This window comes from Oncorhynchus nerka, linkage group LG19 (genome assembly GCF_034236695.1).
Source record: "Oncorhynchus nerka isolate Pitt River linkage group LG19, Oner_Uvic_2.0, whole genome shotgun sequence".
Classification (NCBI taxonomy): Eukaryota; Metazoa; Chordata; class Actinopteri; order Salmoniformes; family Salmonidae; genus Oncorhynchus; species Oncorhynchus nerka.
Genome location: NC_088414.1, coordinates 26,051,481 through 26,066,306, shown reverse-complemented (window position 1 = coordinate 26,066,306; position 14,826 = coordinate 26,051,481). Strand labels below are relative to the sequence as shown.

Here is a 14,826-nt window from a genome sequence, read left to right as displayed (position 1 = left end):
AACAATCAGCTGGGTGAGATTTGGGGAAAAAACTTGGCACTATAGATCATTCTGTCTCAAACTAGATTGCTTTGAAGGAAAACAGTCAGAGAATCATAAGATTGAAGTAAACAACTCCTTTCAATATACACCCACCTCTGTCTCTGTCTGAGGAGGCAGAGTGTTGTGCTGTGGGGAGAGGCCTCCTCTGTGCTGCAGCAGCTCTGTTGAGGCCTGTTCATCCACAACTGACAGACTGACTGACCTCCTCAGACCAGCACTCCCTGACCCGTGACCTGCCCTCTGGTTATGGGTCACTGAGTGCGTTGAGGGTAGTGAAGCCATGTGACACTGCCGTCGTGACACGGCGTCTCGGCCTCCATGCCTCAGGACCTGCCGCCTGACACTTGTGTCTGTCCTCCGCAGTGCCTGCTCCAATTTTCGGTGCATGACCACAGCAAGCTCCCTGTGCCCCTGAGCCTTGGTCCTGAGGCAGAGCGACAGGGAGGAAGAGGAGCAGAAGGATGGCGGAGAGAGGACAGGAGAGCATGGAGGAGAGGTAGAGGGGAGTCCATCCTCCTCCCTGATTGAAGTTGAGACAGGATCAATAGCTGTATCACACATGGACACAGACGGAGAGGAGGAAGGGAGAGAAGCCTCAGAGCTGGTTATCTCCACCCCAGAATCCTCTGTACCCACGTCAGATTTAGACATGGAAGTAGTCCCTGAAAGGGTGAGGGGATCTCCAGAGTCACCCCCTTCCCACTGGCCCTCCAAAGCTACCCCTTCCTGGGGGTCTGAGATGATGTTGGGGGGTCCACCCTCAGTCACCCAGATCTCCAGAAGATTGCTAAAGCTCATGTACAAATTCATCACAAAAACCCAAAACTTGTCCTCTCCTTTTCACTCTTCTTCTCCCCAAAATGGTAGCAGCACGAGGAGGACAAAGAAAAGTATCTGGCTTAGAGAAGCCCACACAGTCTGAAGTGAGTTTGTGAGATAGAATTTAAAACATCCCTGAAGTTCCGCCTATATCCTCATGACATGCCTCGTCATCTATCATCCATCCTGTCACAGCGGTGATGCTGCATGCATGTGGAGGGCTGTGTGGGCACGGCTGTTCCCTGGCATATCTCTGTGGTCTGAGTCTGGGAACTATGACTCCCTCTCACCCGAGACCACAACTCCTCCCACCAAACATCATCAAACTCAGGTATGACAGAAACAAGTCATGACAAAGCCAAAATGATAGCAACACCATGTGTCAGTTAGCTGCTGATGAAACATTCATGTTTTTCCTGAAAAATAAGATGATACTTGTTATGACATTTACAATAATACATTACACAAGAGGTTTGGCATGTACTGTTGGTGAGTGGGTAGGTGTGACGTACTGTACACTGTAAAAAAAATCTAATCTAAAAACTTTTCAGTGTTACCTGAACTTTGCTCCAACATGAGAAATCATAGACAAATTCAAAATTCAACTTAAAATAATGTTTTTGTCTCATATGTCATAAGGTGAATGCACCAATTTGTAAGTCGCTCTGGATAAGAGCGTCTGCTAAATGACTTAAATGTAATGTAAATGTAATGTTCATTCAACTAGAAATTATTATTTGGGCAACTTACCTAAGAAAAGGCTGTGGAACTAGTTAAACACACAGTGCTTTTAACATTGAGTTTGTACATAGATTACAACTCCAGAGGCTGTGACTTATCTGAGCTTAATCATAGTTTAAGCATAGCCTCTTTACTAATTTTAAATTAGGATTTTCACTATTTGTTTTGTGTCAGTGTACAGGCAGAATCAGTACCTGTAAACAATGATGTGAAATGGAATTTTCACTTTGGAATATGATGTTAAAAAGGAGGAGTACAAATGAGAAGTTTGACCTTTTAGCTATTACTATTTTATTCTACACAAGGAAATATCCCAGCCAATGCTGCAATGCTGCTGTAATTCACCAGGTGTCGCTATAGACCAGTATACTTTCATGCCACAAACTTGATTACCTTTCAGATATCTAATTTTATTTCAAAATGAATAACTAATTCACAATTTCATGTATTTATCTATTTTCCCATAGGCAAATTTAAGATCTGATAATTAAAAGTGGGTGAAACATGTGAGAAAAACAAAACCAGGAGGGTTTGTGTAAAATAACAACAACACCTGGCTATAGTATCGAATAAGAGAAAAATAATAAAATAAGCCTATTGAATATGTGAAATAACATTTAGAAAGGATAGACTGGGTTGTTTATTCAAATGACACGTGACACCTGTTTGACCATAAGGTGCATGGGAATGTGTGAGGGCGGTGCGTATTTGCCACCTCGGAATGAAGCAACAAGCTGTAGCCTACAAGTACAGTACACAACAACAACAAGCTTTAAAATGTTGAGGGCAAAAGGCGAGCAGATAACCTTCACAATGGCAACAATGAAATGACGGAATAATGGATCCTTGACCTGGTCTAGACGTTGTCGACATATCTCTGCGCGCAGTCCACATCCTGACAACCAACCGCAAACACTACAAAGTGCGTTACTGTCAGCCCCCCGGCCCCAGATCTCGAGTCCGGTTCTGAGGTACAGTATGGTCAACATGGAGGAATTCCCCCCAAAATTCAGTAAGGTGCTGGTGACACCTGATCCGCACTACATACCGGGGTAGGTAATTCACACTACTGCTTTGCTTTTTGTATTTTAGCAAATCAATTAAATACTCTAATTAGATGTGTGCAATATTAAGCTTTATTTCTATTACATACATGGTGTGCTATGTATAGGGAAATTACTGCATTCTAGCCTTTTCAATTATGCATTAATGAGTAGGCTATTCGTGCGTAATTCCATAGATTTTATGCTTGCGCATACGTTTTTACATGGTTATTTCGCCCTTTCTCTCATTACACATAACATACATTCGGCCTACTATAGGCCTAAGGAATTAACATACACATTTTCACAAACCTACACGAAATTTCCTTGAGGAAGAAAGAGCAAGTCAGTGCTCTAGGCCATCACCCATGGCAACGGTACCCAGGAAGGTTCAACTCAGAGGCTGAACTTGCTGACATGAAGGAACACAACACAGCTCAAACTAACTACCTGAGATCCATAGTCACCTTTCATTTCAATAAAGATATGGACATGGTAATAGGTTTAAATTATTTATACTACTGTCAACATGACAGAGAATAAATCCACAAAGCCTTGTTTTAAAATCTAGTCAGAATCCTCACCACCTCTGTCCACAGGTATGCAGGGTACTGCCCCCAGCTGAAGTACCACCTGGGGAAGACCTATGGCCAGCTGACCGCCAAGTTGCTGTCCTCTCCGGAGGTGTCACGCTCGCGTCGCCTGGTCCTCCACACGGGCCGCTTCCCCTCCACAGAGACAGACACGGGCCCACGAGACGAGATCTGGAGGAGCCACCATGGAGAACGCAGGAATCTGGAGAGGATGATACCGGGCTACACTGGTAAACAGACTGTTGCTCAGCTTTCATATATTAAGCAGAACTCCTCTTCTGTAAAGTATGTTTTGCATTGTGTTGAATCTGGTGTCTTTTACAGGCTTTGTTCCCAAAAGCCAGAACTACTTCTCCCGTACGTATGCCAAGACGTGTCGCGAGGCCCTGTCTGAGTTTGACCGGGACCAGCAGAGGGTTCGCCTGGCATCAGCAATACCGCTTGTCAGCAACAACACCATCTCAGAGTTTAAAGTAACAAGCTCTAATCTTTCGCTCACTTATGCATGCATGCATGCTCGCCCCACCCACACACACAGGGTCATCCCTGTTTAATAATCCATGCTGAGATCCTGTGTCAGTGTCATGTCTAAACGAGGCCAGGTGCACAACCTGGAGAGCACTCCAATCATAGACCACCCACAGATTCAGATCAGTCATGGGCTAGATTCAATCAGATTGACAATCATATAGCGTTGTTTTGGTGGTGTCGGAGGTGGAACTGCGTTAGAGCTGTCAAATCCACAAGGGGCTCATTGCATTACTGTATCGCAGACACTGCCATTGGATGCAACGAAACCACACCGACTGTAATCCAACAAATCCCATGCACCCGCATTAGAAGTTGATTGAATTATAAAAAAATCACAATACCATGGGAGAAAATCTCCTTTTATAATCAAAGGTCTATAGTCTGGGATAGGGCCTTGGGTAGGAGCCAGAAGCTTGAATACCTTCTCTATCTCAACCATAGTGTCTGTCTGTCATTCTATCTATCCCTTCCAGCCTCGGAGACTGAGCACCCCTCTGACGGCCATCTCTAAAGAGCCAGCCCCCTACAAGACCGTGGACCCCTGGAAGCCCAAAGGCTCTCCGTACTTCATGGCAGACAGCAGTCCACACAAGTACTTCATCTCAGGTAGGTACAGTATGCCAGAGGTACCATTTGAAATACCTCATGTGATAGTGTTTGCTTTAGTGTGCAGCACAATCAACTGTATAGGAGTCCCTTTGTATTGACTAGATCTTCCATTTGGGCATGTATTCAGGTTTCACAGGGTACGTGCCCAAATCTCGCTTCTTGATTGGGACGGGCTACCCCATCACCACCAACAAGGCTCTGGTTCAGTTTGGGAAGGAGATGAGGAGGGACCCTACCTCCCTGCAACTCCCTGGGGAGGAATCAGGAGCCCTGCCCCCCATCCCCACTGTCTACCCCTCCCACCGGGGACTTCTGCCCTCCTACACCGGCCATGTTCCAGGTGGGCATTAACTTCTTCAAAACACTACAGTACCAAGCCTCACACACATCTCTGAAATCTCCATATCTACCATCAAGATCAAGTTTTAATCAAGTCACCTTCAATCTGCCCACAGGATACAAGTTCAGGTACGGCCAGACCTTTGAGAAGCTTACCCACAATGCCCTGGGCCTGAGCGGCGCTCAGAGGAAGATTGAGGCCAGAGCCCAGTAATGGAGGAACAATTCACCAGACAATCACAAGGACTAGGGTTGAGAACTGAGTGAAGGAATCCTCTGACTTTGAAATAACAGCTTCTGTGAAACAGCAAAACTTTAGTCTGTGGACTATGTACATCCCAGGGTGATAAATAATAATGGCCCAATTTTCTTTTGTATGAACAGAACAACAAGTGAATGTGAAGTACAAGTCACTAGATAACTTATTGATTTATCTTTATTTGCAAAGGTTGATTGTCACAGGGAACTTCCACTCAGAGGGTGCATTCTTCTGAGGTTGTAGGGTTAAGTACAGTTAGGTTGGGGAGGAAAGATGAGAGGGGTTTGATAAACTCACTTTCACATTATTGCAGAGGTTATAATAACCAAGTCATTCCTGTCAAGCAATTTCAAACTTTATTTTACTCCTTAGCTTAGTACTACTGGCCTATCAAAACAGTGTACACCTGAAACACACCATGATCGCTTAATATTGTGAACACGACACACTCGATTTGGAGACTAACGGTTCCACAATTCTAGAATTTGATTACCTAAATATTTACAAAACTCTACTTCTCTATCATAAAAAAAAATATATTAGGATATTGATGTAGGAAGAAGAACCACACAAAGTATTAGGATTAAATTAGCACCTAATGACTCCTTGAACGTACATATATTATTTTTTTTATACACATGCACAGAAATCTTACCTTGCTAGTCTGGATTACCTCACAAACATGTATTGACTTTGTCTAGTTGAATATGAAGGCAACCTCATTTTGGAAGATAAGCCACTGTACAAGGCTGCTGAGTGGCATAATATTTGGCACTAGTTAACATGGCTAGTAAAGATTGCCTTTCTGCATTTTTTTGTTGACATTCCATTCGCACATAGAATAGACAGGGCATAGGGGTTGGAAGGCAGAGGACAGATTGATACTATTAGGAGAATAGGATGCTACTCTATGGTATGCATGCAGCTCCATGAAATACTAATTGGTTTCTTATGAAGAGTCTGGGCTGGTCCACAAGGCTTTCAGATCCTAAGGCAAGACTGTAGCATAGGTGGAGCCTCTCATTGACCACAGTTTGATTGACAGGTGCACAGAGAGAATCTATTGCATGAATCCCAATTCATGACAGATGAACAGAAGCACGTGTAAATATAACTAAACATCGTAGAGTTGTTATTGCCTTAAAATGACATTTGGGTAAATGTATCACCCATGCTCAGACAGTAACAAATGGTCTACTGTGCTTTTCTGTCCAGTGTGAGTGTGTTCTAGCTGAGGTGTCTGTGTGTAACACTTTGCACTATAAGACTGACTCAGGATCATGCAGTTGACATTTTTGGTAGTGTATCTTTTCTTCTCCCTACCCCTCTCCATTGTGGTCCTGGGGCACTAGGTCTATGTTTGGTGTTTCCGGTCAGGCTGTTTCCCTGACCATACTGTATGGGCCAATAGGCCCAGCTGAGAACTGTCCAACTGCAGCCACTGTGAAGGTCTCCTGTAAGACAAGAGAAATACAGTTATTAAGGAGCAACTGTAATAACAACATAGGAACAGGTTAGCCATAGTTCAGTCATAAATGTTGACCTTTTCTGGGTCTGTGTCCCATTGGGGTTTTTGGGTGCCCTCTGTGTCCTGGCATGGTGGTCCCTTCCTGATCCAAAGAGCTTGGCCCAGCGTAGCCCACCCTGGGAAGGGCTATCATCCTGGGGGTCTGCCGTCATCCTGGGGGTCTCTGGACCCCTTCCCTCCCTCCTGCCCTCCTGTGAAGTCACCTCTTCTCTCCTCCCCTCCATCCTCTGCTGAGACTCAGGGTGGATGACATGCTTGTAAATCTGTCCACATTCCCCCCTCTCTGCGTGGGAAGGTTGTCTCTGCCAACACCCTGGAATAGCGGCTGACCACAGGCTCCTGCTAGACTCACCTACAGGCCTCACCCTCTTCTCCTGACCCATGGCCTTTGAGACCTGGGAGGACCCCTGAAGATGCTGTACCAGCTGGTGTGGTTCACCTGTTGGCCTGCTGTTCTCCCTGGGTCCATCCATAGAGCTATACGCCCCCTGTCTGTCTTCTCTGTCTCCTTTCAACAGGGGACAACTGGTCATGAGAAAAGTGGAGCATGGTGGAGATTGTTCCTCAGAGCAGAGCTGTCTGTTGTGTAGCAGGCGGGGCTCCAGCAGCAGGTTGAGATCAAAGGGTAACATGGAGAGAGGCTGCAGCAGGAGGAGGAGCTCCTGGAACAGAGGCTGACACTGCCCCTGTGACATGGCGAGGAAACCCCATGGATGGTAGTGATCTTTCACCACCTCTGGGGAGAGGAGAGTTTGAAAGCGTATGAGAGAGGTAAGTTTCAAGAACATAATTTTTTCTAATAACAATTTGGAGAAAAGGAAAAAAATAGCCTGTCCTTTAATCTAAACACCTTTTTGGTTGTAGAGGTGATTCAGCCAGAATTCCAAGGTCCTCAGGCTAAAAGAGAGAATATAAGTCATAACATTTCATAAATCAATACACAACATTAGTACACAATGTGATATTCTACTAAAATAGACCATCGGAGACTTGACAGGGACTCACTTGAGCAGGCCCATGATGAAGGCTCGTAGTTTCATACAGTGGCTGGTCAGCAGGGAGCACTGCCTCACCTTGGACAGCAAGCTGTGGAGCACCCGGGTGGTAGGGCCTGAGACAGGAACAGAGACCATCAAACTACAACCCACATGTGCAACTAGCCATACCATCATCAGCATCAAACCTACCACAACCCCCCACATAATCATTATCATCATCACCACCATGCAATTCTGACCTGTGTGAGTGGAGGCCTCCACCACGTTCCAGGCATGGTTGCGTCGCTGACCGATGATCAGGTCCAGTTTGTGGTCCCTGAGACCATCCTGCAGAATGTTCTGGATGGTGGGACACAGATGCTCCAGAACAAGACCACCAATGGTGGTACCTAGCCACACCTGGAGAGAGTGGTACATTATCATATCATGATCAATATTTACACCGTAATTCTAAAATAATAACACATCTTTATGGGGGTTGATCCATCCTATCAGGACTACTGTCAGCTTTTGTGATTTGTCCGGTTATTCTAGTTCCTTTCAGATTGCTTTTGGCTCAGATGCACTGCACCTTTTCCCCAGGATCTCGACTGGTGCCAAAATGAGCCATGATCAAATCCACTGCCAAGCTCACAGATTTCAGCAGACCTGGAGAAACATGAAAAGGGAAGAAGCCCATCAAGAGTTGTCTCATTTCCTATTCTGCACCATGCAGGGGGTTATCAACATACCTGAGGAGACTGACATAAAAGACTATCACATTTGGATTCATTAACCAGAAACATCACACGGAATAAAAAGGTGTGTGGCTATATGGAGAACCACCAGGAACTATATCAATGTGTTTAGGTTTTATTTGTCACACGCACAAGTACAGTTTAATGCTTAACTTACAAGCCCTACCCAACAGTAGGGCTTGCAATTCAATATATTAAGAAAGTACAACTAATTTTAAAAAACTGAAATACAAGAGGAAGCTATACAGCAGTGTTTCCCAACCCTGGTCCTCCAGTACCCCCAACAGCACACATTTTCATTGTAGCCCTGATCAAACACACCTCATTCAACTCATTGAGGGCTTGATGATTAGTTGACAAGTTGAATCAGGTGTGCTTGTCCAGGGTTACAATACAATGTGTAATGTTGGGGGTACTGGAGGCAGTAAGGGTGGGTCTGGAGAGGACACCAGCAGGTCTGGATGATGGGTGTGACTAACATGATTCATGATTGTGAGGCAGTAAGGGTGGGTCTGGAGAGGACACCAGCAGGTCTGGATGATGGGTGTGACTAACATGATTCATGATTGTGAGGCAGTAAGGGTGGGTCTGGAGAGGACACCAGCAGGTCTGGATGATGGGTGTGACTACATGATTCATCCACCATGGTGAAAAAGGAGGAAGGGAGAGTAAGAGATAGAATGCTCTATTGCTATTCTCACCCATTCTCTCCCTTCCTCTCTCATTTTCTCTCCCTTCCTCCATCTTGTCTGGCTCTCTCTAAAATGTCAGGGTACAAATCTTCACGCATATTAAATCTGCCTACAGTTCTCTCCCCTGCCAAGCGGACAGTGCATCACCGTGCAAGCTTTGCTTTCACAAGACAATGTGCAAACAAGCATGTGATTAACATTTACATGGTTTGGTTATAAAAATGTGTGTTTATTGTGGCACAAAAAATGTAACATAATTCTGTGAATCATATATCCAGGGTATCAACAACACTGCGCCCACTGTAACACACTCACTGGAGCTTGCACACTCTCACACACTAGATGTCTCAGCCAATCCTGTGCAGGGAAAGATAAAAATAGGTCATGTTTGATAGAAACCCCCTTCAGGGTATTGAAGGCACTGCTACAGCAAGCTCTGCAGAAGTAACAGACAATGTAGGATTCCAGTTTCCCATAATGACTGTTCAGAAGAGTCTAACTACTCTTCGTCTTCAGATTACTGACACTGGTCTGCCTACCACACACATCCTCTTCATACGTTGACATCACATCGCACAATCCACATGAGATACTCTCAGCTCAAAACACCCTCAACCCCATACATGGCTCACCTACATATAGACTACCTCACCAATCTACAGTATATTTGAGATCTTCCATGCTCTATACACAGATCAGGCTCCTTCCTCTCCCTCACCTCTCCTCTGCAGATGGCTGATGGACAGAGACTCGTAGGAGGCTTCAGGTGACAGGCAGAACTCCACAGGTGGCCAACTGTCACTCAGGCTGAAGGAGTCGCAGTGCTGTTGCTGCTTCACACTGGGCCCTGCTAACACCTGGGGCTGCAGGATGGTGCTCAGAGAGGACATATGGGCCACTGAGGAGAGAGCAGCTGTCAGGCTATAGTGAGAAGCTGCAGACCCAGCCTTAGGTATTGAGGTTAGTGGGGTTCTCTTGTGGGGCGGTAAGGGTGTGTCTGGAGAGAAGGACACCAGCAGGTCTGGATGAGGAGTGTGACTGGCAGAGGGGGACATGGTTGCTACATGGGAGTTTATGGGGCAGTCAGGGCTGTGGGTCAGGAGGACTGGTCTGGGGCTCTGCTGCTCTGGAAACCGGCGAATGAGATCTTGGTAGATCTGAGCCATACCTTGGTTACGTTTGGTTGAATCTTTACATTGAGACTGGTTTGGGCTACTGTGGGCCTGTCCTGGGCTGGAATAGCTTTGGTCTAGGTCTGCAAAGAGCTGGTCCTGGCATGAATGAACCTGGGTTAGTAGTTCGGTATTAGATTGTATTGTGCTTATGTGAGCTTGTTTTGGACTGGTAAAAGTAAAGCCATGGCTACTGTAGGGCCTGTAAGGACTGGAGTGTGTCCAGTTGCGTCTGGACTGGAAGTGTTCTGGACTGGGGGTGCAGGTGGAGCAGGTATCAGAGCTAGAGGGGCCCTCCAGGAGGATGGCTCCATAGCTGCCCAGCGGTGAAGGACGCAGGTGGGTCAGGAGTCTGTTGCCTTTGCACTTGAACCCTGGCTGGGAGCTGGGCTTGGTGTTCTTGTGGCTGATGTACTGGTCCAGCAGGGTGCCCAGGGGCTGGCTCTGAGGTTTACCCGCTGGGGGAAGCAGGACAAAGGGCTGGATGGGCAGGGAGCTGGGCCTCTGAGCCTTACTGTACCGCACTACAGGAGTTGCCCATGAACACGCCCCTAAGAGTAGGAGGGGAAAGAGGGAAGACAGGGGATTGAACGTTTACAAAATAGGAAAAAACAAGGGTTAGCTTCAGCTTAATCACAATTACTCATGTAAAAATACAGACGGGCTTGTTTTCATACCCTCCTCCTCCGCCTCATGGTCTGGTGACACAGAAGGGTGGTTGGACACAGTGCTACTGCCTTGGTTGGGACTCAGGAGTAGGGGGGAGTGGCTGCTATTCTGGCCCAGGGAAACTGCCTCCTGGATGGGACAAAGGTCCTGAGAGGTGTGGGAGTGGCTGGAGCTCTGACAGCTTTCTGTATGTCTCTTACAGTGTGCAATCTCAGAGAAGGAGGTGACATGTTGGGAGTCCCAGCTCATACAGCGAGGACGGTGCAATGGGGCAGCTCTCCTCCCTTCTTTGTCTGAGCCTTCTTCCTGCTGGCCATGGAGAAACGGAGAAAACTTTGTTTAGGAAAGTCAACCGTTATGAAAGTAATTCTGCTCATCATACATCTTACAAATTAGTCAAAACACGAAGGACATTTTTAAACATACTGTACGTTATTGTGGTAAGCCTACCTGTTTGTTCCCCCGGCCCTGTTCTCCCCGGGCCTTATTGAAGAGGACGTAGTGGCCCTCTGAAGTGACACTGGTGGTGCTGGACAAGGCCGGGCTAGGCGAGGCTGACTGGGATGAGAGGTCACAAGTCACCAGCTTGTAGTACTTCTGGGTGGTCCCTGTGGGCAGCCTGGCCTGGCTCTGGAGACAGGAAGTGAGGTCAGAGCCCTCCAGAGAGGACAGGAGGCTCTGGGCATCGGGAAGGTAGATGTTACAGTTGGAGTCCAGCGCCTGCGGTGACCAGCAGGGGGCAGAAGTCCCCATGTCATGAGGAGAGGAGGTTTTTCGGCTCCCCTGACTGGGTCCAGCAGCCTGAGGCCCCTGGGACTCCTGGGAGAATGGGTGCAGGTTTAGGAAGACAGAGCCCTCTACTGGCTGGGAGGACTGCACTGCAGGACAGCTGAGGTCATTTGGGGTGGCAGGGTTGTTACTCTTGTTGTAGATGGCGCTGAAGTTGACGAGAACTCCATCAGAGCTGTTGCAGGAGGAGTCTGTGACATACTCTAAATGACCCTCAGAGAAAGACTCAGGGAAACATTTTGGTTGGCCATAGCTGAAGCAGTAGCTCTCATTACCACATGTGAACATATTATCTTCAATATCCACTACTCTCTCCTGCTCCCCATAGTCCAACAACACAGTACTACCCTTGTTGTCATTGTTCTGCTGACTGGCTGATTGGCTAGAAGGTTTGGAGAACCGCCTCCCAGCATTACTCAGGGCCCAGTTAGAGTTCCCATGCAGCTGCAGCACAAAAAAAGGGTCCTCGTGGTATCTGTGCAGGTTATCTCCATCACTATCCTCATCATCTTCTTCCACCCCTTCATTCGGGAGGAAGGAGTTGTGTGACCGTAAAGAACCTTTAACTACAGGTTGATCTTTATGTCTTTGGGAGATGGTCATCTGTGACACCTCCTCTGGTGAGGATCCAGAGTCACACCTCCCGCTGCTGTCGCTGCCCCCCTCCCCGTCCCCCTCCTCCTCGCTCCGGTCCTCCTTGAGGCTCCAGTAGCTGGAGGAGATGTGTCTGAGGCTGCTGTGGAAGGGCTCTCTGTGGAGGTTGTCCTGCTCGGGGAGGGAGGCGGCACGGGTCAGACCTACGGAGCTGGAGCACAGCCGACCAGGCTGCTTGGCAGAGCTGGCAGAGCCACTGCACAGAGCTGCCTGCACAGGAAGCTGCCAGGGGGGAAGCTGCACCAGGGGGAAGTGACACGCAATCAGGGTATCCCCTGATAGGCTAGCCGTCCTGTTCATTCTCTCAGCTCATGAGGTGATGTTATTACTGCAAGAGTCTCCATTCTCTGAAGAAAACACCTGAAACAGGAGGTGAGCATTAAATGGGCTATGATACTATGAAGCCTCGTGATAATTCTGGAGCCTATAGTCAGTCAAACTACAACTACATCCTCTACCTCTGGGCTAGAGCTCCATGATTCACTCAGTCAGCCGTGGAGGAGAAAGCACACAGCAGACTATCACATACTGTTCACACATGAGCCCAACTCTCATCCCCTAAACCCTCAGCTAGCGCTTCCTCCCTGTAAAGACAGAAGGCTGAGGCTCAGAACTATGACAACAGTGTCATGGATTACAGTGAGCAGGCTCACAGAGTCATTTTAAGAGATTTGAAGAGGGTGGGCTCTACTCTACTCCTGGCTCTTTTGGAGAATTTAAAACCCCTGTCATTTTCTGAATTATGTTAAATCATCCAAATAGTCTCATCTTGAGCTTTGAAGCTTATTTTCGTATTGAGGTCAAGTCACTATAAAAACTTTAAAGCGAATTTAAATGCAAAATGTTTGTTTGCTACATTTTTTGGGGTACAGAGTGTTGTTTATGAGAGGTGTTATCCTTCACAGCCTACCGTTCACACCCCATCTGGGTGTAATCTGTAAATCCCAGCAACATCTGGTACCAGGGACCAGGGAAAGGCTGAAAAAACATCCTCTTTATCCTCAAAAGGTTTTCAAACAAAAACATGTCAATAAATATCTCCACCATCAAAATCTATCCATAACTGAACTAATATCCATTACAGACACATTCATAAAAACCTCGTATTTTAACTAGGCCTAAGTGTCTCTGTGTTTCAGTTCCTCTGTTTACTATGGAAATACACATCACTTGTCAACAAGCTGTTCCTGATTTGGCATAGAAGAATAGTTGAAGTTCCTCTCTAATCCCATACAGTAGGCATCGTATCCATGGGAACTGGAATTCACTGACATTTCCTTGGAGCCTCTCATCTTTAAATAAGATCATTAAGTTTAATACCAGGAGAGAATTTCATGTGGAAAGTGGGACATGCAGGCTGACAGGGTGTTGTTGCAGATGACTAACCACGGCACTGCATATTTGATATGCCCCCCGTGTCCCAGTCAGCACCCTGCCTGCCTGGCTACTAATCTGTGGTAGAGTGGAACACAGATCAAGACAACACAATTGATGTTGTTTGTTTCTGTACTGTTTGTTTTCCTGTAATGAACAGTTAAAGGGTTGTACAAAAGACATCCTTATGCTGCTCAGATTAGAACAGTTTATCCTATATTCTGTGGAAATGATTGTTGTACGCACGGGTAATACAGAATTGGCAAGGTCATATTAAACAAACTACATTCAGTCATTTCAGCAGAAGATGTATCCCAACACAGTACATCAGACAGAGCTTGGTCTCCTTGGTCACCACCTCCTCTGCTTAAAGGTTAAGGGTTAACAAACAGCGGAAGGAAAACTGTGGATGTGTGTGTCCAGTGCACTAGACTGAATAGTGAGTTAGTTACAATGTCTCATAATGCCTTTGAGGTTGTCATTCTAGGTCGCACAGCACACCTGAAAGACATCACATTAGTTACAATGTGACATAGGGTCTGCATGAAAGATGGGGAGGGCGTGTGAAATGGGGCGAGTGTAAACAGCGCATCATGATAGTAGGCTACCAAAACACACACATGACCAACATTTGACAGTAGCACTACGATGTCCCGAAGACGTTTACATTAAACAATATTCTAAACATACACACAATTCATCTGAGCATCATGGAATAGGCTATGCAGGCATCTCCTAACCTACATTTCTTTCTAACAGGGTCAAAACTTGCACTGCAATCCTCTCCCAATTTTACAATTTAAAGTTACAATGGATGCATAATATTAATATTATATAATTGAGAAGAGTAGGCCTAACGATATATTTTTCTTTCAAAATCTTCAACATAATGCAGTTGAATGATTAATAAGACATGCGCCACTCGAATACTGATGTATTAAATTACGTAAAACAAACAACATTAAACATACATACGGTCGGTGTTGCGGGTAGTTTGAAGGCTTCGTTCGGTTATTATATTGTAAATTGTGACTGCCAATAGACCCAACTGCTGCAGGTCGGTTCCTTCTTTCCAACTGTCCGTGCGTCGCGCTTCCAGTGCCGGTGAAACAGAGGCCAGACCAGGTCAGCCGTATATTTGCGTCACAACTTCTCTAGCCAATGCGCAGAGCGCAGGTCTTGTCACTCAAGCCGTTTCCAACAATAGCGAATAGAAATATAGGCCATGTACTTGTAA

At 46.3% G+C, this 14,826-nt stretch overlaps 2 protein-coding genes across 3 annotated transcripts; one reads left to right on the top strand and one right to left on the bottom strand.

The window, feature by feature from the left end:
• The first annotated feature begins 2,290 nt into the window (after nucleotides 1-2,290).
• LOC115101242 (ciliary microtubule inner protein 2B-like) lies at nucleotides 2,291-5,148 on the top strand. The gene is made up of 6 exons (XM_029620583.2): nucleotides 2,291-2,654; nucleotides 3,245-3,468; nucleotides 3,563-3,711; nucleotides 4,243-4,375; nucleotides 4,506-4,718; nucleotides 4,834-5,148. Exons 1-6 carry the CDS (start codon nucleotides 2,581-2,583, stop codon nucleotides 4,929-4,931), a joined length of 891 nt encoding a protein of 296 aa, XP_029476443.1. The 5' UTR covers nucleotides 2,291-2,580; the 3' UTR covers nucleotides 4,932-5,148.
• Nucleotides 5,136-14,791, bottom strand: LOC115101241 (AP-4 complex accessory subunit RUSC2-like). 2 transcript variants are annotated; one of them, XM_029620581.2, is made up of 10 exons: nucleotides 14,565-14,791; nucleotides 11,223-12,575; nucleotides 10,781-11,081; nucleotides 9,650-10,654; nucleotides 8,074-8,150; nucleotides 7,742-7,901; nucleotides 7,510-7,615; nucleotides 7,355-7,401; nucleotides 6,520-7,240; nucleotides 5,136-6,430 (listed from the first exon to the last, which is right to left on the bottom strand). In XM_029620581.2, the coding sequence occupies exons 2-10, from the start codon at nucleotides 12,513-12,515 to the stop codon at nucleotides 6,331-6,333; spliced, it is 3,810 nt and encodes a 1,269-aa protein (XP_029476441.1). In that variant the 5' UTR covers nucleotides 12,516-12,575; nucleotides 14,565-14,791; the 3' UTR covers nucleotides 5,136-6,330. The 2 variants fall into 2 exon arrangements, with proteins under 2 accessions (XP_029476441.1, XP_029476442.1); XM_029620582.2 differs by having other exon boundaries at nucleotides 10,781-11,078.
• Between the last annotated feature and the right edge of the window lie 35 nt (nucleotides 14,792-14,826).

Coding starts and splice junctions, on each gene's coding strand:
- LOC115101242 (XM_029620583.2), top strand. CDS start 2,581: ATGGTCAACATGGAGGAATTCCCCCCAAAATTCAGTAAGGTGCTGGTG. Junction 2,655..3,244: donor GATCCGCACTACATACCGGG/GTAGGTAATTCA, acceptor CTCTGTCCACAG/GTATGCAGGGTACTGCCCCC. Junction 3,469..3,562: donor GATGATACCGGGCTACACTG/GTAAACAGACTG, acceptor TGTCTTTTACAG/GCTTTGTTCCCAAAAGCCAG.
- LOC115101241 (XM_029620581.2), bottom strand. CDS start 12,515: ATGAACAGGACGGCTAGCCTATCAGGGGATACCCTGATTGCGTGTCAC. Junction 7,616..7,741: donor GGAGGCCTCCACTCACACAG/GTCAGAATTGCA, acceptor TTCCTGTCTCAG/GCCCTACCACCCGGGTGCTC. Junction 6,431..6,519: donor GGGACACAGACCCAGAAAAG/GTCAACATTTAT, acceptor CTTGTCTTACAG/GAGACCTTCACAGTGGCTGC.